Source organism: Lontra canadensis, unplaced genomic scaffold (genome assembly GCF_010015895.1).
Source record: "Lontra canadensis isolate GAN:19392208 unplaced genomic scaffold, GSC_riverotter_1.0 scaffold30, whole genome shotgun sequence".
Lineage (NCBI taxonomy): Eukaryota > Metazoa > Chordata > Mammalia > Carnivora > Mustelidae > Lontra > Lontra canadensis.
This window is the reverse complement of record NW_022631024.1, coordinates 12,052,845-12,077,468: the sequence shown is the minus strand read 5'-3', so window position 1 is coordinate 12,077,468 and position 24,624 is coordinate 12,052,845. Positions and strand designations below refer to the sequence as shown.

At 37.7% G+C, this 24,624-nt stretch overlaps 1 protein-coding gene across 2 annotated transcripts in view; it reads right to left on the bottom strand.

The window, feature by feature from the left end:
• Positions 1-24,624, bottom strand: part of PBX3 (PBX homeobox 3) — a 212,747-nt gene that overhangs the window by 31,631 nt on the left and 156,492 nt on the right. For both annotated transcript variants that reach the window (XM_032865873.1, XM_032865874.1), the window contains exons 3-5: positions 21,890-22,131; positions 10,303-10,493; positions 807-942 (exon numbers count right to left, since the gene is read on the bottom strand). In XM_032865873.1, the coding sequence (XP_032721764.1) occupies positions 807-942; positions 10,303-10,493; positions 21,890-22,131 (569 nt within the window). The remainder of the gene's footprint in view (positions 1-806; positions 943-10,302; positions 10,494-21,889; positions 22,132-24,624) is intronic.

The following is a 24,624-nucleotide window of genomic DNA, read 5'->3' as shown; positions in this document are numbered from 1 at the left end:
CTCTAAGGAAAAGCTATCCCAATGTCAATCTATAAACAACTGTGTAAGTATTTAAATAAAATTATATTTAGAGCTAATAATAATTTTAGAGCTAATAAAATATACTTATTTTATAAGTAAAATGTACTTATTTTATAAGGAGACACAGTGGTTTGTCTCCAATCCTCAACCTAAATACCCATCTATCTGCCTAAAACTAACTGTATTTTTGTTAGAAGATGACAGCTAATTTCAGGGCCACAATTTATTACAAATAAACATTAAAAAAAAAAAAAACAGTGACAGGAATAAACTTAATTCTTCTGTTTAACTAGTAACAAGAAAGCAAAGAAATCCTTGGGACCCAAATGTCATAGTATGGTTACCAGGAAAACACTTAGTGAATTCCTCAAAGCTTTCACCAAAGAGTTATATTAAATTTCCTTTCGGCAACAAATAAATTGGTTTCTCACTGGTAGAAGCTTAGGTCAGTCATCTAAATCAGGGAAAGCAGGACTACATGCCATTTACTGAAGAGTCACTTAAGAATAAACCGTGTCTCTCCCCATGGCATGTTTATGTCCCCTCTATTGAAGATTTACACTGGCGTGGTGCGGGATTATCTTGATTCCTTGCCACTTAGGATTAAAAAAAATTACCCAAGCTTTAAAAAGCTTGCATAAAAATGTATAAACATCTATATATTTATATTTTTTTATCTTCTTTGATGATGGAACACATGGATCTGAAATTTGGTGATACCCCGAGAAAAGAATAGGGTTCCTGTATCCACAGGGAAACAAGACAGACCCATGGCGTTCTCTCACCTGTGACACTGTGATGCTGCATTTCTTGGCCAGCTCCTCTTTGGCTTCTTCACTGGGGTAGGGGTTACTGAGGTGTGAGTAAAAATATTCATTCAAGATTTCTGTGGCCTGTTTACTGAAGTTACGCCTTTTTCGTCTATGACAAGAACCAAAAGAGAATTATAGTTATAATCAGCCTTAACCAAAGAGGGATATGTTGATTAGAATTATACGAAAAAAAAAATAGATTTCTATTTTTAAACATTCTCAGGGAATGATTTATCAGCATGATATTGCAGTTATGCTCTTGGCGTCCTCCAAAGCACTGTTCAAATCATTTTAAGATGTAGGATCACTAAAAATACAAGAATGTGAAGCACAATTAACTTGATTCTTTAATTTATTCAACAAGGATCTGATGCGTTATAGGTGCTCAGTAAAGATCCAGTGGGAACAAAACAGGTAAGGTCTACCAGAGAGTTTACAGGAGATTGGAGGGTTCAGAGAGAGAGCAGAAAGTTAGGGGGAAGAAAGTCATTAGACATGTATCACGGACATATATACAAATTATGGAGACCAGATCAAGTGTCATGAAGGAAAAAAGTATAAGGTATAACAAAAGCATATAAGAGGGAAATTTATCATAGATTACAGAGTCAGGAAAGGTTTCCTTGTAGGAGTGACATTGAATCTGAGATCTGGAGAATGTGTAGGCATTACATTAGTCAGACAAAAAGTAGAGGGGAAGAGGAATAAGCAGAGAAAGTGGTTTTGAAACAGAAACGAACATGGGAAGTCCAAAGGGACAGAGGAGACTGGCACACAGTAAAAATGAGGGAATATGTTAAGTTTGGCATGGAAGGATGGGCAGGCACCAGATTATACACACACTTAGTGGATCCATAAGAATTTTAAGATTTTAAGTGCAACAGGAAGCTATTAAAGGCTTTGTTTTATGTTCCAAAAAGATCATTCTAACTGCAGAGAAGAGTTGGATGAAGGCATGAAAGGAAATGTAGATCTTTTTAAAAAGACTTTATTCAACAATTATCACATGATGTCTCTGATATGAGGAATTTGAGAAGCAGGGCAGGGGGTTGTGGGGGGTAGGGAAGGAAAAAATGAAACAAGATGGGATTGGGAGGGAGACAAACCATAAGACACTCTTAATCTCACAAAACAAACTGAGGGTTGCTGGGGGGTAGGGGGTGGGGATAGGGGTTGGGTTATGGACATTGGGGAGGGTATGTGCTATGGTGAGTGCTGTGAAATGTGTAAGCCTGACGATTCACAGACCTGTACCCCTGGGGCAAATAATACATTATATGTTAATAATAATAATAATAATAATAAAGACTTTATTCATTCATTTGTCGGGGAGAGAGCAAGCAAGCACAAGCAGGCAGAGGGAGAGGGAGAAGCAGACTCCCCTGAGCAGAGAGCCCGACAATGAGGGGGAGCTCCATCCCAGGCCTGAGATCATGACCTGAGCTGAAGGCAGATGCTCAACTGACTGAAGCCAGCCAGAAGCCCCAGGAAATGTAGATATTTAAGGGGACAACTGCAATGGTCAAATTGAGAGATGATGGTAACCTGGCATAGGGCGAGAGTAATGGAAATAAAAAGATTCAAGATCTATCTGAAAGGTAAAAACAGTAGGACTTGGTGATAGATTGGATGGGGGCAGTGAGTGGAGAAGAAAGAGAGAAGGAAGGTAAGAAAAAAATACATTTTTTAAACAAGTTTTTATTTTTTAAAGATTTTATTTTTTTGACAGAGATCACAAGTAGGCAGAGAGGCAGATGGGGGTGGGGGTGGGAAGCAGGCTCCCCACTGAGCAGAAAGCCCAATGTGGGGCTCGATCCCAGGACCCTCAAGATCATGATCTGAGCCGAAGGCAGAAGCTTAACCCACTGAGCCAGCAGGTGCCCCAGGAAAAAAATACATGAAGAATTTCTAGATTTTTCTGCATAAGCAAGTGTCTGGAATAAGGCATGATTTGTTCACAAGGGAAAGCAGGGAAGGAAATTATCTTTGTTTTTACTGGGAAGGGGGTGGCAGAGTTAGAAGACCAAGTATTTATTAACAATTTCTTTCAAACAACAAAAATATTACTCATGTTTGGGTTTTGTTATTATAATTTTAAAGAATTCCATCCTGAAAATTAGCATTTGTCAGACTTCACTTTCAATTAGATCCTCCAGTAAATAGAAAATACTTCCCCAAATAATTTTAATGATCGTTTCACTTGTGATATCCTATACTCAGGAAGGAGTCAGTAGGCAGTTGTAAAACATGTAGACCCTATGAGATTCTTCTAGTTAAAATGATGTCACTAACATGGCAGGTTAAGTATGTGATCTATGTCTCAACATTAAGGGAGAGTCAGGGGAGGAAGAAATCTAGGTCTGATCAAAACACCTCAGCTTAGAGTCCTGAAATTTCCCAATTTTAATAATTTTTTGGAAGGTTACACCATCGGTTGTTTCCTGAAGGATGAAGAAAAAAATTCAAGATCTACTTAGGAATTAAAATCTACAGAATATGATGGAATTAAATGGGGGAGGTGGTGAGGAAAAACAGAGAGGGAAGGAAAGGGAGAGAAAGACATCAAGAACAGCAGTTGGGATTTCTGCAGCGGTCATGCATTCCTCTGACCTGAGGGCACTTGGAAGAGGCACCCTCTGAAAAGTGGGTGTGTGGGTGAGTAGGGTGAAAAAGGTCTAGGATAGGTATTGAAACTGTCCAATCTATAGATAATTATCTGGCCCAAATCTATATATAATTACCTGGCCCATATACTATGATACAGTATCATATTTGTTGAGACCATACAAAAATGACCTACCCATGAAAATCTAAGTTTCTGACTTCTTATGAAAATCTTGGAAGATCAGCCACACAAATCCCACGTTCTCAGAACCCAGCCATAGGCTAATGCTGAGTGATGGCTATGCCCCCAGACATGCACCCTTCTGTTCTAATCCTTATTGTCCCTCAACCAGCCACTCCACCGATCTATTATATGTAAGCATATGAATTCGGAACTCTAAGTCTAAAACCTGGAGTCCAGAGCACCCTTCTTTGTTAGATGGGATGCTGCTCAGTTGCTAAATGGTTGAATAAAGCCAATTAGATCTTTAAAATAATAATAATAATAATAATAATAATAATAATAATAAACATGGAGTCCAGAAGCAAGACTGAGGCTTGACACAAGGGCATTTCTTTGGGAAATGAAAGGAGGAATGAATAGGAGCATATCTGGGAAAGCAAAGCTAAGTCTAGCTTATTTAGGAATGGTTTTAGTAAACGCTGAAAAATGTCAGAGAACAAATTTATGAGCAGAATAGGATACCTCACCCCAGACAGTCTGGCTATGTCCAACCTACTAGAGCACTTCTACTAGAAGAGCAGAGGGACCTACGCAAATTTCTTCATAAATGTTTTGCACTGGTACATGCTTCAATTTGTCCAATTACCAGGAAAATGTAAGTGTGGCCAAAGGAGAAGCCACAGTGAGCAAGGAAATCATGTATCTGAATGAGCATGTTTGCCTAGAACAGAAAAACCTTGGCTTCCCAGTGCAGAGGGCTTGCTGACAGTCACTACAGGAATAGATGGAACCAAAGCTCAGCGTTTGCATTCACTTGAAGGCATAAAACAGGAGAACTTGGTGTTACGCTTTATTTATTTTTTAGAAAAACATTCTGTAGAAAATGCCCATTAAGCATCCCCCTAAGTTCCTTTCCCGCAGGCTTTAGCACACTCTAAATGGCTGTGCCTCAGGCCAGCGTACAGCGGCGCCTCAGTCCCAGGGCTGTGTCCCATCAGCATTGCAACATCACTAACAGCAATCTCTGCGGGAGAAGGGACTCTGCTCCAAGCTCTGCCACCTTCCCATTCGGCCTCTGCTCACGCTGACTTGTTAACATACTTCCTCTTCTCAGAAGAAAAATAAATCATTTAGGTGTATATATTATGAATGCAGTTATGTAATTAAAAAAAGCATACATGTTGACAAGAATGGGAAAGTATCAGCAGAAATAAGGATAACAATTGTTAGGAAGGATTTCTCTCTGAAGGAAGTACTTTAAAATATTTGTTACATAGTATCTTTTGTTAAAATACTCGAATTTGAGAAGCAATTTTGAAATTTTTTTTTTTTTTGTTCTCTGACACTACCTTAGAACTCTTTGACTTGAGATATTAAAAGTATGAAGCAGAAATATTCATTCATCTGCTTAGCCAATAAACTACCTTTTGCAGCTTATTGCACTTAGAAGCTTGCTGGAATCGTGGGGAATATAAACGTTCAAGACTTGGCGATTGCTTTTCAGTGACAATGTGGCTTATGTTCCTGAAAAGCTATAATAAAGGCAATCTGAATGAAGTTTGGTGTAGAGAATTGTGACAATGTAGTATCAGTATTGAAGAGAAGGTAAAGACCAGTCCCGTGCCCTGGACTTCCCAAAAAGGAACATTTAGGCTGGGCCTGGAAGGATGAGCAAGGTCTCACGAAATCAACATGAACACTCGCTCCATTCCAGGCTCCATGCTGGACACCCTCACAGATGACAACTCATCAGTGGCGACCAAGTTGGGGTAGGGTTGGGAGTTTACTGTGGAAGGCCAGAGATGGGGGGCTGGGAGGAGAGGAGGGGCAGTGGTTCTAATCAGAGGAAATAGGTAAGACAAAGGGGATTTCATTTTGTATTAATCACAGGAGAGAACACTTTAATGTTCTAAAAATGTTAGAAGTTTGATCTAATAATTCCATTTGTGAGAACTAATCCTAGGAAATAATTCTAAAGATCAAAAAGTTTCAATGCATAAAGATTTTCACTGAAACACTAGTTTCCATAAACATGTTTAAAATAATATCCTCTTCTCATCATTTTTTTGCTCCTTACCTTGTTTTATTTTCTTCACAGCACTTACCATTGCATTTCATTGCATAACTGAATAGAATACCATAGCACACAGGCATACCTTTTGTTACTGTGCTTCAAAGGTACTGCAATTTTGATGAATTAAAGGTCTGTGACAGTCCTGCATTGAACAAATCTATCAGAGGCAATTTACCAATAACAATTGCTCACTTGGTGTCTGTGTCACATCCTGATAATTCTTGAAATATTTCAAACATCTCTATTATTATTTATTTGTTATGGTGATCTGTGATCAGTGATCTTCGATGTTACTATTGTGATTGCTTTTGGATGTCAAGAACCGTGCCCATTGAAGACAGCAAACTCAATAAATGTTGTGTGTGTTTGGACTGTTCTACTGACTGGCCATCCCCCGTCTCTCCCTATCTCCTCAGGCCTCCCTATTCCCTGAGACACAACAATATTGGTACTAGGTTAAGTAATAACCCTACGATGTCCTCTAAGTGTTCAAGTGAAAGGAAGAGTTGCACATCTCTCACTAGAAATCAAAAGCTAGAAATGATTAAGCTTAGAGGGAAAGGGGTGTCTTCATTAAGCTTGGTAAAACAGGCCAAAAACTAGGCCTCTTGAGTCAAACCGTCAACCAAGTTGTGAATGTAAAGGAAAAGTTCTTGAAGGAAATTAAAAATGCTATTCCAAAGAACACATGAATGATAAGAAAGTGAATACAGGGCACCTGGCTGGCTGAGTTGGTTGGGTGTCTGCCTTCAGCTCAGGTCATGATCCTAGGGTCCTGGGATCAAGTCCTGTGTCAGACTCCCTGCTGAGCTTCTCCCTCTACCCTTCCCCCGGCTCATGATCTCTCGCTCTCTCTCTCTCATTCAAATAAATAAATAAATAATCTTAATTTTTTTTTTTCTTTTAAAAAAAATTTTAGTTGTCTATATAGAAGATCAAATAGGCTAGAACATATTCTCTTAAGCCAAAGTCTAATCTAGAGCAAGGCCCTAACACTTTTTAATTCTGTGAAGGCTAAGAGAGGGGTGGAGGCTACAGAAGAAAACTATGAAGCTAGTTGGGGTTGGTTCATGAGGTCTAAGGAAGAAGTCACCTCCATAACATAAAAGTGCAAGGAGAAGCAGCAGGTGCTGACCGAGAAGCTGCAGCAAGTTCTCCAGAAGAACTAGCTAAGATCATTAATGCAGGTGACTACACGAAACAACAGATTTTCAGTGTAGACAAAGCAACCTTATCCTGGAAGAAGATGCCATCCAGGACTTTCCTTGCTAGAGAAGTCAATGCCTGGCTTCAAAGCTTCAAAGAACAGGTTGGTTCTCTGGTTAGGAGCGAATACAGCTGGTGACTTTGAGGTCAATGCTCACTGACCGTTCCAAAAATTGTAGGGCCCTAGAGAGTTCTGTTAACTCTAGTCTGCCTGTGCTCCATCAATGGAACAACCAAGCCTAGATGACAGCACATCTGTTTACAAAATGGTTTCCTGAATATCTTAAAGCTCACTGTTAAGACCTCCTGCTCCGGAAAAAAAAGACTGCTTTCAAAATATTACTGCTCCCTGACAATGCACCTGGCCACCCAAGAGCAGTGATGGAGATAGACAATGAGACTATGTTTTCATGGCTGCTACCACAACATCCATTCTGCAGCCCATGGATCAAGGAGAATTCTGTCTTCCAAGTGTCACTACTTAAGAAATACATTCTGTAAAGATATAGCTGCCAGAGATGGTGACTCCTCTGCTGGATCTGGGCAAAGTAATTGAAAATCTTGGGGAAAGGATTCCCCATTCTGAGGACATTCATGATTCATGGGAAGAGATCAAAATACCAACATTAACAGGAGTTTGGGAGAAGTTGATTCCAAACCTCATAATGACTTTCTAGTGGAGGAAGTCACTGCAGATGTGGTGGGAATAGCAAGGAAACTAGAAAGTGGAGCCTGAAGTGGACGGAATTGCTGCCATCTCATGATAAAACTTGAACAGATGAGGCGTTGCTTCTTATGGATGAGTAAAGAAAGTGACTTCTCTTTTTTTAAAATTTTAAATCTTTTTTATTAACATATAATGTATTATTAGCCCCAGGGGTCTAGGTCTGGGTCCAGGTTTACACACTTCACAGCACTTACCATAGCACACACCCTCCCCAATGTCCATAACCTAACCACCCTCTCCCTATTCCCCTCCTCCCAGAAACCCTCAAGAAAGTGATTTCTTAAGATGGAATCTACTCTTGGTGAAGATGCCATGAAGATGGTTGAAATGACAACAAAGGATTTAGAATGTGACATAAACAGTTGATAAATCAGCAGCAGGGTTTGAGAAGACTAACTCCAATTTTGAAAGAAGCTCTATTGTGAGTAAAATACTATCAAAAAGCATCACATGCTACAGAGAAATCGTCTGTGAAGAGACAGTCATGCAGCAAACTTCACAGTCGTCTTAAGAAATTGTCCCAGCCACCCCAGCCTTCAGCAACCACCACCCTGATAAGTCAGCAGCATCAACACTGAGACAAGACCCTCCACCAGCAAAAAGATTATAACTTGCTGGAAGCTCACATGATGGTTAGCATTTTTTTTTTTAGCAATAAAGTATTTTTTAATTAAGGCATGTACATTTTATTTTAGATATAATGCTATGGCACACTTAACAGACTATAGTACAGTGTAAACATAACTTTTATAGGGGCTAGGAAGCCAAAATATTCATTTGATTCACTTTATTGTGATACTCGCTTCACTGCGGTGGTCTAGAACCAATCCTGCAATCTCTGAGGTATGCCCATATTTGTTTACTTGTTGATTGTCTGTTTTGCCAAGTAGAATGTAAGTTCAACTGGGTCAAATATGTTAACCTATCTTGTTTACTTTTATAATCTTCAGCATAAGCAAATACTCGTAGAAGGAAGGAAGAAAGGAAAGAAGAAAAGAAGAAACCATAATGGAAATAAATAGGGACAACTTAAATGTTCAAAAATGCAGGAATAGCTAGGTAAATTATTTATCATATATCCATTTGGTAGACTTCAACCATTAAAATGTTTAAAATTAGAGCTTATACTATATAAAAATGTTTATTTATTCACGGTAAATTTTTTAAAATGCAAACCAAATCAGGCATATTGCACCATCACCAGAACATTTTTTTAAAGCCCCCAAACCAGAAGGAAATATCCTAGAGCATTTTCAGTAATTTTCTTTCCTTATGTAGCAAAAATGTAATGTTCTTTAACCTTTCATTTATCTATTCTATAGATTATCCAATTTTCCAAAGTGAGCTTGGGATTCTTTAAATAGGAAAAAAATAGAATAAAACTTCAAAGAATCTTAATAACGAAAAAGCAATTCAGGCAGAACAGGTCACATAAGGCCTTAAATGCTAGGTTAAGTAGTGTGTATGTGAGTTATCCAGCACTGAAAAGCTACTGCGGTTCTTAAGCAAAGCAACTGGGGCATCACAGGGACGTGCCAGGGCGGTGGGAAGGATGGGTAAGAAAGGGACTGAGACTGGAGACAGGGAGACACAGGAGGGAACTGTGCTAGGCCAGGTACAAAAGGATGGACTGGGTATTGTGAGCATGGAAAGAAAGAGCTAATATGGACAAGGCTGAAAACCAAGCACTGGTGAGTTCTGGTAACTGATTCAGTATGGAAGAAGAAGGAACCAGAAGTGATACAGGGCTTTCCTTAGCTAGGAGAATGGTAGTACAGTTAGGTGGCATACGACTCTCTGTTCTCTAAGAGCGAGCTCTGGCATGAACACTGTACCACACATCTTGTTTTCCAGTTGAGAGGCTAACTTAGTTATTTTCTTCAATATTGTAAAAGTTGGATAATAATTACCACCTCTGTCAGATTGCAAGGGAGAGAAAGCAAAACAAAACAGAAACTCCTTTCAAAAGCTGAAGACCGATCACAAACTTCAGCAATGTCCAAAAGGCTTCCCCTCAGAGGCAGCATACCCTAGGAGCTTGACAATTCTGCTACATGATCTAGTAGGTATGATACATCATATACAACTGATCAACTCCTGCAAAACTTGGTGAAAGTTTCAGATAAAAGGGAAATTTTCATCTTTATGGAAGAAACTGATAAGCTTTCTTCCTTGATTTGGAAAAACGGTATTTGGGGTTTTTGCGGTCATTGCTATTAACTACAACACATTTCTTTCTTGGGAATATCAGTGTCTCCAAGCATTGTCTTGTAATAGGCACAGGTAATGTAACACTGAGAAATTCTTAGAAAGCAAACCTTTGTTAAAACAGAGTTACATACTGAAAATTATCCTTAAAATACTTTTATCCTTAAAAATACTTATTAGCATCAGAATTAAAGGCTACATCTTCCTAAGTCATTAGTAGCAGCAGTAATCCTATCTGTTTTCTGAGTCACCAAAATGGTAGCTAATAGTAGGACCACTCCCAGATAAGAGGAGGCCTCACAGTGCCGGCACCAGGAGGTGAATTACCTATCCACTGTAGAGAAGAGCTCTTAGCCAAATTAAAGAAGACTCTAGGACCAACTGGCCAGTTTTACAGAAAATAATATACAAGGAGTGAAAGGGGGAAAGAAAAAAAGCCATGCAACAGATTTGTGGCCTCACATACCTGGCATCAAGGAACCTTGATCTTAAAATCATAACTGCTTCACAAGTGCTTTGTTTGAGCTGCATCTGAATGGAACTAAATTTTCGATGGATGATGCCCACCATTCTTTCAATCTCTTTTGGGGAAATGGGACGTGTTCTACTCTGCTCTCGGAGAAGGTTCATCACATGTGTAGTGAATTCATTACATGCCTGTAAAGGGGGGAAAAAAAGTCACTCCTTAGGAATCTGGTATTTTATATTATCATACCCAAACATTAACATCTAAATTTCCACTTCATTTGCAATTGCCAATGGTATTATGCAGTGGGTAGGGGAAAATGAAAGCTAAGACATTTGTCAAATGGCAGTGATAGTCAGATGGGGCAGCGAGAATTCTAAAACTATGAATGGCCCAACATGCAAAGGAGGCAGAGCACTCAACTGTCCTTCCATCCACCCTTTTCCCAGTCCCAAAATGAGGTTTTCCCACTGGAGGACATGCTCTACCAACTCCTATGTATAAATATGAATATATGTGCATTGTCAATACTAAGCACCTCCTGTTTTTCTCTGGGATTTTACGTATATTCAGCAAATGTTTAATGAAGGGCTATGGAGGGCAAACTTTTCCCGATGCTATTAATGTAGAGAGAAATGAGCAAGATGTGCACTTGGTCTTTAGTACGATAAAATATATATAAGAAAATAATTCTCAAGCAAGCAGTCTGTGCAAAGTGTCACTGGAAGATATGATTAAGGGTTTCCTAAGTTCCAAGGAGGGAGTATTCTCATCTGGAGGCAGAGAAATCATCAGGCTTCATGGCAGAGTGACATTTGGGTTTCAAAGAATGGGTAGGATTTTTGAAAGGTGGATAAAGGTGGACATTAGGAAGAATGCTAGGCACAAGAAAAACCCTGGAAATAATGATAGGTAGCAAGTTCAGAGGATGAGAGAAAATGTAGAGGAGAAGAGGGATTCAGGTCCATGGAAGGACATAAAGGGCCTTGGATGACAAGGATGCCACTGTCCTGGAATAATTTGGCTGTGGTGTGGGCCTTATCAGTAGATATGAGCCAGCCGTGGAAGATGAGTAAAGCCGCTTTACTCTTCGGGGCAGGTGCAGCAGGAAAACAAGGATCAGACTTGGGTCTCAAACTTTTAAGTTAACAACCTTCAACCCCTCTTTCAGTTCACCTGTATTGTTTTAAATCGATAAAACCAAGTAATGGGGCCTACACTGAAATCTACTACTGCTTTGGTAAATAAAGCACCAGTCTATACCCTTGGATAAAAAGAACATCTTCTGGCATTTTCATTAAAAAGGCAAGACAGAGAGATTCTGTATCTTATTGCACAGATGCCCCTGGTAGGGCGAGCAGACAGAACAATCATTGATCACGGCAAGACATAGTTTGAAGCTGTAATAATGTCCACTTCCCTACAGATATCCTGAACATTGCTCACATATAGCACATGATGGTTTTTCTAACTGCTCATTAGAGAACTAACCTTTCAAGTAAGTACACTGGGTGTTTCAGTTACTCTAAGCTTTACAGAGCTTTCCTATACATATTTCTAAGGTGAGGTAAAATGAGTCTTGCTTATCAGTTAAAGGGTGCTTTTGTCTCTCCCCCATACGTTTTAAGTCTTAAGCAATTTAAGCGAGTAGTGACCCTGTGTTACACTTAACAGGATTCTTCAGAGTGTAGAACTGTGTGCAGTAGAGACAGACAGTAGGCATCCAATGAGCATCTACTGATTGGTCAGTTGTATTGCAGTTCAAGAGTAATGTTGATTAGTATCTGTAAGTACGTTATCCCTGCACCATATGTGAAGAATTCTCCACTTGCAGTCCGTGGATAAGTTTAGAATGTCTATGACTCCCTGAAATCTTATCCAAGTTGTATGCAGATGTGTAACACCTGAAGGGACAATCTGGGGAGTTTTCTTTTCAGATTCTTAGCCAGTTTATAACTAAAAAGGCTAAGAATGATTGTCCTAGGTTATGACGCAGTAAAATGTTAAAGAACTGTGAAGCTCCAAAATCTTAAGTTCTTTCTACCTTTAAGGAAACCAAAATAAAAATAAACTTAAGATTGTCCCCCATTATACTACTTACCCTACCGTAGGCCAAACTGAATATAAGTGGTCACCCTGCCAAGAAATATTTGTACATATTTTTTTCTTGCACTTTCTCTAAAGAGATGTTCATATAATTTCAAAATTATGTAATTTGACAAACTCTCACACTCTGTTTTCTCTGTGATAAAATGAAGAAACCTAGACCAGCACCATGTCCCCACACAGGGATCAGAAAGTATGTGCTTCTATAGCTAGTTCCAGAGAATGTCAATAGATGGTCCAAAAGTACAGTATGCTTGGAAAATGCTGAGTTAACCAAAATTTTTAAAGATTTTTGTCTGTCTGTTTTTGCAAGACTCCTCAAGACTAATATGGCAATATGCAGAATAAACCTTTAAGGGGGAATGGGAAAGCCAACTTTCCCCAGATAAATTAGGATACAAAAATCTCTTTTCTCTAGAGCAGTGCTATCCGAAAGAAATACACTGCAAGCCACATATGAAATTAAAAAACAAAACAAAACAAAACTCCAGCAGCCACATTAAAAAAATAAGAAGAATCAGGTGAAATTAATTTTAAAAATATATTTATTTAGCACACTATATGAAAACTATTAACATTTCAACACATATTCAGTATTTTAAAAACATGGCTAATGAAGAATATTACGTTATTTTGGGGGGCACACTTTCTAATCTGGGACATTCACACATCTCAGTTCAAACTAGCCAGATTTCGGGGTTCCTAGGTGGCTCAGTGGGTTGAAGCTTCTGCCTTCGGCTCAGGTCATGATCCCAGGGTCCTGGGATTGAGCCCCGCATCGGGCTCTCTATTCAGCGGGGAGCCTACTTCCTCCTCTCTCTCTGCCTGCTTCTCTGCCTACTTGTGATCTCCATCTGTCAAATAAATAAATAAAATCTTAAAAAAAAAAAAACTAGCCAGATTTCAAGCGCTCAATTACTCCCCATGGCTAGTGGCCACCAGACAGGATAGCACAGCTCTACGGCATCTTGCAGACTCAAGTGCTAAGAAAAACTCTTTGGGAAACCACATCCTGAGTAATCTTTGACATTTCTTTCTTAATTCTTTCCCACCATGCATTCACACAAACACACGCAAAAAAGACAGTTTCATTTACGAATGTCCTTGGTGAAGCAAGAGAAATTCTTCATTTTATTACATCTCAACCCTTCACTACATCTGTAAAATTCTGTGTGACAAAATGGGAAACAAACAAAAAGCACTTCTACTGCACATCAATGGTTGGTTATCTTGAGAAAAAGCACTTGTGAGAATGTTTCAGTTGTGAGCTAAAGCTGCTTTTTTCATGGAACACCACTTTTTCAAAAAGCAAAACTAACACATTATAATTATTCAGACTCGGGTATTTGGCGGATATTCTCTCAAAAATGAAGTGTGTCTGCCATGTCAAGTCAAAGAGCTGACAGTAAGTAGTGTATATCATAACAAAATTTGAGTTTTCAAGTGAAAATCAGAATTTTGCAAAACTTGCATCCACCATTGTGAGCTTCACAGTTTCCCAGTCGACTTTCTGATTAGCTTGGTGTTGATACTCTTAACTATATTTTGGTATCATCAAATGAAATGTGTCAACACTGGAAGATGGATATAACTCAGTGAACCAGTATTTTCCAAATGATCAATGCATGATGTTACAAAAACAACATTAGAAGTGCGTATTAGACCAATGGACTTTAAAGAAACAGAGTACAAAGAGTTACTTGATATGGTTTCAAACTCCACATTATAACTACCTTTTAAGGAATTACAACTTGTCAAGTTTTGGTGTAATATCAAAGAAGAAAGTCCATAGCTATCTGAAAAGGCTATTACCATATACTCCTGCCTTTTCCAATGCCATATCTGTGCGAGGTCAGATCCAGAAGCCCTTTGTATATTTCAACCACATGAGAACAGACTGTCTGCAGAAGCATGGGTAAGATCCAGGTGACTTCTACTGGGCCCAATATTAAAGAGTTTGGCAAGAATGTAAAAACAGAGTCATTATTCTCAATAGATGCTGAGGTTTGGGGGAAAATACAGGTTTTTACAAAAATGTTATTTAGGTTAACATATAATGATTTATTATTAGTTTAAGATTAATTAATAAATACTTTCAATTTTTCTGTTTTGATTTCTCTCATAATAAATGTTGACAGATGAAATCCATCCAATAAAAGCTCTTAAGGGTCTTTAATAACTTATAAGAGTCTAAGTTTTAAGACCCAAAACTTTTGAGAATCACTGTATTGGACGAAGGAAGCATTTTTAATTTGCACATATAACATCGTAAATTCCTAAAAACCTAGCTCACACAGTATGGTAACATATATCTTTGACAGGGTGTACAACATGATAAATAATCCAAAACTCCTATGTGAATGATACCTGAGATGTTAGCTCTCTTAAGTTTTTCTCTAGCTGCATTTTAATCTCTCCAGAAATAATGTTTCCCTATGGTTTCTAGGAAGCATGTAGGGGAAAAAGGGTTAAAAGCAAAAAGTTTCTGCATCTAAAAACTCATAATTTCCTAAAACATTTGCTGAATGTCTCACAACTTATTAAGTGAACTCATCTATGAATGCAAATGCTGATTAGCAATTTGGCAATAGCCCAACATTCACAGAATTCACATAGCTTTTCTTTAAACCAGTAGTTCATACATGATTAATTAGAACATCTCATTTATGTAGTGTGCACTTTAGCTCATTACTCTAAGTAAAATTCGTTAAGTATTTACATTTAGATAATTAAAATCTGGGTACACCCTTAAGAAAGATGCATACACTTTAGGCAAAGTGATTTTTTTCCTTTATACCACTGAAAGTAAATTACAGCCTCATTTACAGCATCATCTGTAACCAGTTTCACAGCAGAGCACAGTACTGCCTCATCTTCTAGTCCTTAAAAGGTATACATTTTTTAAACATATAAATGCTATGAGAATGATAAAATGATTGCAGAGTTGTTCTGAAGGGCCACCCAACCACATACTAGCATCAATGCCGTTTTTAACGTGGGAGGTTCGCTTTAAACATTTATCACAATCTCTGTCATACCTATAAGACTATACTATTAAGGGGCGCCTGGGTGGCTCAGTGGGTTAAGCCACTGCCTTCGGCTCAGGTCATGATCTCAGGGTCCTGGGATCGAGCCCCGCATCGGGCTCTCTGCTCAGCAGGGAGCCTGCTTCCTCCTCTCTCTCTGCCTGCCTCTCTGCCTGCTTGTGATCTCTCTCTGTCAAATAGATAAATAAAATCTTTAAAAAAAAAAAAAGACTATACTATTAAAATAGACATTGGAGAAAGTTTTCATTGCCTTATTGTTTTTCCAAGTGAGATTATCAGTTAAAATTTTTCTGGTCATCAATGTCCACAATACAAACACAGAAACACCTTGCTTAATTGGAACATTCAGGAAATAAGAGTTTTGACTCCTTGAATTTTCTGATTTAAACTAATGGCAGAAACCTCTTTTTCTTTTAGTCTAGCTGTTGAAAATGATCTAGGATGCATTTTTGTGTTTTAAAACACACATACCAATAACATAGTTCAATGAACATAAAATATGAAAAGCTTCATCTGAAAAAATATTTTCAACCAGGTCTTATTTATGAGAATTTCTCCTTGCCATTTGTTCCTTTCTCCTTAATAATCCAAAACCAATTGAAGATGTGAAATACGTGATTTATGATAATGATTTTAATGATATTTGTTGGCTGGTAAAACTGTCTCCTCACTATCTGTACACATTTCATTTACCCTCAAAATTAAAGTTTTCAGGTCTGCTAAACTTCCAGGTTTGTTTGACTTTGTTGAAGTTTCGTTTCTTTTGTGGTGGTGCTTTTTTTCATTGTGAATTCAAAATACAACCCCTTCCTTGCCTGTAAATTCACACCATTGAATGTAAACATATAAAATCAGATAGTTAGCAAGCACTAATTTTAGAAGAAGCTTTAAACTGGGTCAGTGATCAGATCTAAAAACTGAATTGGTCTTTTGTAACCATCTAGAGAAGCTGACTGCAATCAACCAATCATGATACCCCATTCTAAAATCTACTTGTCAAAGAAAGAATAAATCTCCATTAAAAGTTATTGCCTCTCAGTGCACCTGGGTGGCTCAGTGGGTTAAGCCTCTGCCTTCAGCTCAGGTCAGGATCTCAGGGTCTTGGGATGGAATCCTGCTCAGCAGGGAGCCCGCTTCCTCCTCTCTCTCTCTCTCTCTGCCTGACTCTCTGCCTACTTGTGATCTCTCTCTGTCAAATAAATAAATAAAATCTTAAAAAAAAAAAGTTATTGCCTCTTGAATTTGCATGTATCCATTCTCTAGATGTAGATGTCTTTATAACCTTGAAAGTAACTCTAGTCCAATATCATAGATTTTGTATTTATGGAATGCTTATTAAAGTAACAAATTCTTCTTGTTTTAGAATAAAAGGCAATATTTAAAGATATTTTTTCTAAACCAAGTAGAATGAGCCCAATATGAGTAAGGAACAGCCCCAAAGACGAAATATCTACTGTATCTCAAAACATCTTACCTAATTGCATGATTTAGGGGACTATCTCATGAAGGGTTTGTAAGGAGTATAATATATATTTTAAGCTCTTTGCATAGAACCTAGAACAGAATTAATACTTAATAAATGGCAATTATTGACAATGAAAATGGCAATTATACGAAATTCATATTTTGTATATGTTAGCTATTCTGCAAACAGTCCCTGCTCTGATTACTTAATACAGTAATATAATCATGCCTTCCTACTGCCTGAATAATACAGACAGAAGTTGAAAACAAAAGAATATTCAAATATGAAACAATTCATTTTATTAATCAAATTTGTGGTCAAAGATAAATTTGGTATGTAGAAGTAATAAAGTAGAAACTTGGAGGGAAAAAAGGGAAACACTCAAACCCTCTCTCCAGCCAGGGACAAGACCCAGCATGAAGGCTGACAGGAAGTGAAACTCTTCCCTTGGAAGCAGTGAATGACAAAGCCTTGCTTGGGAGAATGAAATACAGAGTTTCTGTCAGCTTGGACCCTTTTGTCCTTCCTGCTTAACTCTTAAGAACAAATAGCAAAAATGGAATTAGGAATTTGGGGGCTACACAACCTCTAAGGTAATTAATATCAGCATTTTTTAACCTCATAAAAATAAAACTCCTTTAGAAGCAAAGGGGATTTTACCGGCAAATCTGACCACATAAATGTTGAGATCCTCGAAAAGCACAAGGACATGCCTTTATGATGGTTTAGATTCCACATTCATTCTCCATTCCCCCAATAATTAATTCCCTATAGTCTGAAAGTCCTCTAGTAGCTAAGTGGTACCTGATTGGTCTTGGATACATTTGGTGTGCATGCTTGGCTCAATGTTTCACCTGATTCGAGGTGAATTCAGAAGACATCTGTGAACTCAGAAAGCAGGTTCTCAGATGCTTGGGGAGGGTTGGGACCCTTACAACACTTTTGCCTTCAGCAAAAATGTATTTCAATATAATTATAGTAGATAGCTTTCAATATGTCATCTCTATTATAGCAGCTGTAAATTATGGAGTGAATTGCCTGTGTACAAGCATTTCTTCTGGTACAAGCAAAGTAGGAGAGCTGCACAGGGCGTGATATATCTTTTTCTTTTTAACTGAGAACAAATGTCTAAGTCAAATTTCATTTGCAAAAACTGATGTGTCCATTTCCCTTTGGTAGAGAGGTGGGGAAGCCAAAAGGCCTTGAATTTTTAGAAACGGGGTTCCCAGGACCCCTGGTTCAAGTTCATTAGGAATTCACTTATTTTAATAGTTGGACCTTTAATCCTAAGAGCCTATTTGAAAGGTATAGTAAAAGCATTCTTCAAAACTTGTAGCTAATCAACAAAAAGACAAAGAAGCAACCAGGGTTTTTTTCCTAGCTAAAGAGAGAAGCAGTGCACCCCAAAGTATGATAAGATAGTTGCTGCAAACTTCAGAAAATTATATATCCCTGTTGGGTGTCAGGATCAACAAAAGAAAAGTGAAATATAATTTTTTTTTTTAAAAGTGAAAAAGTTTTGATTCATTTTGGGTGGTAGTAATATTCAAGAACCTTATTCTACTCTATATTCTAGGCCTTATATTTCAAAAGTGTTTGTAAGTGACATTAGATGGTTATCACCAAAAATCATTATATCTGAGTCTACGAAATGAAGACACAAGATCAAAGGACATTTTCTGGAGGGAAAAAAGGACAGGATTTTAAAGACAGTACCATTCCTGAAACACACATATAAAACTGAGCCTTGCAGCTTGGATTTAATTTTGCTCGAACTGTAGCTCTCTAGTCTGCTTAGCTTTGTAAATGTGGCTGTGTTTATAAGGTATTTTAATTTACTGCAGTGGTCGTGTTTGTTAATTTTATGGCAATCTAAATCTAAACAGGCTTCAGATACATTTTCATTACTGCTTCATTGCAAAACACAGTAAAGTGAATAGTTCTAAGATTCCAATGTATTTGTTTCTTTCAGTAAAAGACTCAACACAATTTTCTGTTGAAGCCACTGCCTTAACAGGTATGTTCTTCCTATTATTAATAAGCTCTGTCACTCAGAATACTCATGCTTACTTTTAGGAGGAAAAGTATAATTTCTGGAAAGTCATTAAAATAGTTGTTTTTTCCTTCTCTACTCTGATCCCATTCTAAACGCAAGTCGACATGAGCGAATGAGAGAAAACCAGAATGTACTAAATTATTTTCCAATTCTATATAAGCAGCAGCACAATTCAGTGGAAAAGGAAGGCATATTGTCAGAAACTGACTTCAATACCTGATTCTGACACTAACTAGATGTGTGACACTGGACAAATCTTTCAACCTGAGTCTCATTTTCTCATCTATAAAATGGAAATTATAATGCCACCTATCTTGGAAATGCCACCTTTTCATCTCACTTAGTTCTGCTTAGCCCTCCTAGTAGCTCCAAAGCGTATCCCTGGAAGGTCTCGCCCAGTTAGAGCCCACAACTTGTATCCCAAAGACTTGCAAAAAAACAATTGACTATCTTATGTCAAAACTCACTGATTGAATAACTTAGGAACTACAGAGAGAAAAGCTATAAAAACCAACCCCACAGAAACTCAAGTGAATTAAATGCTGCTATGTTGTTTCTAAAACAATTCAGAACCTATAGAAGGAAATCTGTAAACTGAAATTCTGTTAATCAGCCAACCAGTCATCACACTCCATCTACTAATTTGTCCATAAAACTATAGCAATATCAAATGGCTGTATTTTTCCTTCAGAGAGTGTCAAAAATGAGCAAGGAAATATATATTTAAGTGGTTTTTATTAGGTTACTGAATATATCGAGAAATAAGAGTCATTATTACACTTTAAAACTCATTACTTCTGAATATATTGAATCCAAAAAAATCCAAAAGAACATACTACAGATTAACTTTCAAAGAACCTGTGTGTATTCCTAAAGCAAAAACAATTCCAAATAAAACAAAACAAAACCCCTGGTGACGCTGATTGATGACAGCCTCACCTGACTCCCAACAGGGCAAGGGAGGAAAAAAGGAAGCTGGTATGAAGAAACTTGGTAGGAGACAGTGAGGGAACCGCCTTAATTCTTTATCCAGAAAGTCGGTCATTTCGCCCCTAATACTATGGATCTTTCCATGCAAGGTGAATAGTGGTATTTATTTAGGAAGTATGTATAGATATAGTTAACATAAAGTTATGCAATTAAGATTATACTACAAATTGGAACCATTTTCTTCTGTTTATGCTCAGGGCAACTTTTTCAATCAAGACTTCTTTTGTTTACTCTCAATTATTCATATGTCAAATCAGAAAGCTCCATTTTTTAAGTGTACATACATAAGATAATTTTTCCAAGATTCTTATTTGCACTTCTTCCACTGAAAATGATCCCTACAAATGAGGCTAGAGATACAGTTTGAGATTCCAGAAAGTACTATGCAGGATAAAAAAAAAGACAATATCTTATAATATTAATTTATATTGGATTTTAACATCAAGCTACATAAACTTTCTACCCTCCCTCAAACACACTCACCTCTGGAACAGAGTCCAACATTTGCTTAATACCACCATATCCAGAATATTTGAGAAGGCAATGAAAAAAATAACATATACAACTGAAACTATGCAGGGAACTCAGAAGAAAAATCAGTAATAAAACTGGCCAGGACGCCCACATCACATTAAAGTGTTTGGACTTCATGAAGTGCCTGGCTGTGCAATGAAGTATTTGCTAGTGAAACGATATGATGCTTAAGACTTGCTTTAAAATAGCCCACCAAAACCAAAACAAGGTGTGTGCGTGTGTGTGTGTGTGTGTGTGTGTGTGTGTGTGTGAGAGAGAGAGAGAGAGAGAGAGAGAAGCAAAATAAAGACTGACAAAATACTGATATTATGCATCTGGGTGATGGGCGTCTAGGCAGTGCCTTATTGTAGGCTGAGCTCTATAAAACTGCCAGTACACAACTGTTTTTGACCTAAAGCTTGGCAATTTCACCCAAGTCAATGTAATAATATTCTTTTTATTTGGGGGTACATTTAAATATTTCCATAAAAATGTTTTTAAATTACCTGCTAGTGAAAAATCTGTCAAACTAAACAGGTTTCTAGGTTGAAACTAACAACAAAAATAAGTTGAAAATGAACTACCAACATTTTACATGATTTCATTGAATCTAAGACTTATTTTTTTCCCACCTTTTAACATCTTTGTGAAGTATGGAGCATATTACAGTCAACAGCATGTTATAGTTCAATTGGGTACTGTTAACTTTTTTCTTGGTGGTACATAAACAATGACACAGCTTAAAATTAAAGATAGCTTAGATTCAAGGAAGTATGTTTAACGTAATTGCTGAGGACAGCATTTTTAATACACATCCCCTATCTACTCAGGAATTTAGCACACAATGCCCAGTATTCTCTGCTCCAAGGTATCTATAATTATCCTAGGAGTCTCCTCTTCAGAGAGAAAGGCCAGAACCTGCTTACTTTGTGCCAGTAGCTCCCTTCCCTATAGTCTGGCACAGTCCATCAGAATTAATTCCTGGGAGGATTCTGGAGCTCAGAGCACAAGAGGAAGAGCTCCCTGTGCAGTGCTTCCCTTTAAAAGTTGTTAGAACTCATGAACAAGGCCAGTGTGTAAATGTTAATTATCCAGAGCTTTGAAGGGCACCAAGCAGCGAGGTTAGAGGGGAAGGATGGTTGCAGGCGTGGTAGTAAGGGCACGTGAATGTGAGGAATGAATAAAACTAGAAGAAGTAGATGGGACAAAATAGGTTTCCCTTCACCTCTGAAATCTCAAAGGGACTTCATTTCATGAATCCAACAATTCACTTGGGTTTTTGCATTGACCTTATTTATTTCACTCTTTGTGTTAACACCTACCCCTCACAGCCCTCAGAATCGGTTAGCGCAGTCTAATAGAAGAGCAACAGAGGGTTTGTGCAGGACTATGAGAGTGGCGGCTGCTGACCTGTTCATATTTCTCCAGTTCTGTGTGATAGATTTGTCTGATCTGGGTCAATTTGGCTCTGTAATCTGAGTGTTCAATAGAGTTATCTGAAGAACCTCCAGAGGCTGCCGCGGCTGCAGCTGCTGCCGCCGATCCCCCACCTTTCTCAGGACCTGAAACCCCTTCTGCCAAAAGCATATTGTCCAGTCTCATTAGCTGGGGATCGGGAGGGTCCTCCTCCTGGGCTCCTCTGATGCTGAGACCTTCAAGGGAAGAGAGAGACAGAGAGAGAAGAAGCGAGAAACAGGACAAATCGTGTGAGTATTTTTGTTTATTTGAGAAAATGATCAAACAACATCAGTGTACTACGATTCATGCTGAGAATTTCTTTGTTCACATTCATCAATAAGCATAAGTATGAAAATTCTTTTCAAGAGAATATTTACATGCATCCCAGAATTTCTATTATTACCCCCTTTTAACTCATCCTAGATTGGATCCCTGGAAAAAGGTAACGCTGGCTTCTCAAAATACGCTAACATCAATCTTCCCAAATTTCAAGGATTTAAGCATAAAATGAGAAGGGGTTAAAAAATTTGGGATTTTGAGAAAGGAAAAAAAATAATAATCCCAAGGACATAAACAAACACATCTAAAGGTAGTTATTCTGCTTCTCTGTATGGCTGGAGAAACAGAATTTGAAATCCCATAGAATAACTGATTCACAAACTATATACAAAAATTAGAAAACAAACAGGATTAGATGGGAGTTTCCATTGTGTAATTTCAGGGGGAGAAAGAAATTCATACATCATGGGGTAATTAGCTATGCTTTAAAAATATATATTAGTGAATGAATATGTTCACCAATTGCCTATAAACCGTGAAATCAGGACCCTAAATAGAGTATTAAAAATGTACCACTGGAATGGCAAACAGTAGTCGCAATCTAATTTTGCTTTTAAATCAAGAACTTCCTAAGTGATGCCCAGTCAGCAACCTCGTCTGAGAACTATAGATCACAGCTGACAACTCATAGGTTTAATCAGGTCACATAGGCTTTCTGCCAAGATGTTTTCAACAACACAGAAGACAAAGTTTTAAAATAATTATCATGGTATAAAAAGCACTGGAGTCATGACAGCTCAAAATCAGCATTTTCATTAATGTGGAACATAATCTAAAATATCCCAGCCCAATTAACCTCTGTAAATCTGTTTAAAAGGAGGCTCCCCACACTAGTTACAAGGCATCCTGGGGAAGAGGGAGGCGGGGAAGTTGGCATCTTGCATGCCTGCATTTGGATTCTGTCTTTTTCGTCTGTGGCTGTTGTTGTTTATCCACAGTAGTGCACACTCTTGTGTCTGGTGTAACTTACATGACAGTAACATCTATAAGCTGCCAAGGACTCAACTGAGCACCAGCTCCGTGATTTTATATGCTAACCTAAAACTACCATCAATTCTTTTAAGAACAGATTTCATTCCTCGATGTCCTGAATTACACCCACAGCATGACAGAGCTCTTGGTTGTCTTAACGCAAATGCACAACTTTAATTTCCTCCCTCAAAACACTCTAAAGCTGTCACTTTCATTTAAAAATATACTTCAGAATAATTTCAACTGGATAATAAAACTAACTCACAATAATTTAAAATTATATCTGTTGCCTGTTCAGAGGCAAATAAATAAGGTCTGAAGACTGTAATATATGAAGACAATAAATTCATTTAGGGAACCAGAAAGTTAGGAAACTCTCTTAAATAAGATAAAATCAGTATCAGTATCAACATTGCTGATAATTAAAAATAGAAAAACATGTATTTGCTATTTCTTCTAGATCTGGTAAATACTAGTTATGCTGGCATTTTTAATTTAACATCTTTAATTTTCTTCCCTTCTAATTCACTTTGTTAGATGTTAAAATCTTGTGTCCTCGACATGCCTATAGTTGCACATACCGTTTTCTGTGCATCTGGCATGCAGTGAGGACTCACTGACCAGCCTCTTCTCTTGCACTCTGGGCTCAGGTTCATTTTATATTATTTGTCAGGAGGCCCTTAAGTTTCTCCTTTTTCAACTAAATTTTTGCTCACACTTTTGTGCGCTCACTATTTCTCTTTTGTATTTACACAGACACTGGTGATTCTCCTGAAGACGTGGGGTTCTTTTTTTAATCTACCTTCAAGGTCCCTCCAGGTTTCCAGTTTTCCCCCTCGTATTTATACACACTGATCTTTTTCCTATGGTTATTTGGTGAGGTTCTTTAATAGTAGATCAACATCCATAGTCAAAATTATTACACTTCCCTGCACAAGTGTGGCAGTACAGTGACTTAAAACACAAGGAAGCAAACTATAAGGGAGAGAGAAGGAAATTCATTAGGAAGAAATGCAAAGACATGGCACTTTTATACATTGCTAATAGGTATATAAACCAATACTACCACACCAACAGGAAGGAACCGTTAAAGTCAACAGTAGTGGACACAAATAAAAATAAGTATGTATTTTTAGCTGGTATAACATTTTCCCTTTGTGATGAATAATATCTCTTCTAAAATCATAAGTAAATCAACATTTCAGTTTTGCCTCAGATATAGGAAAAAAATGTTTTAATATATCTTTCTGCACTTATTTTATAAATTATGTGCATCGAGTCACATCAGAAAAATCATTCCTTGACAAAAAGTTCATACTCGTTTGGATGAAAAGTACTATAGCACTTTGTAATTAGGCAACATTGAGAAGGCTGTT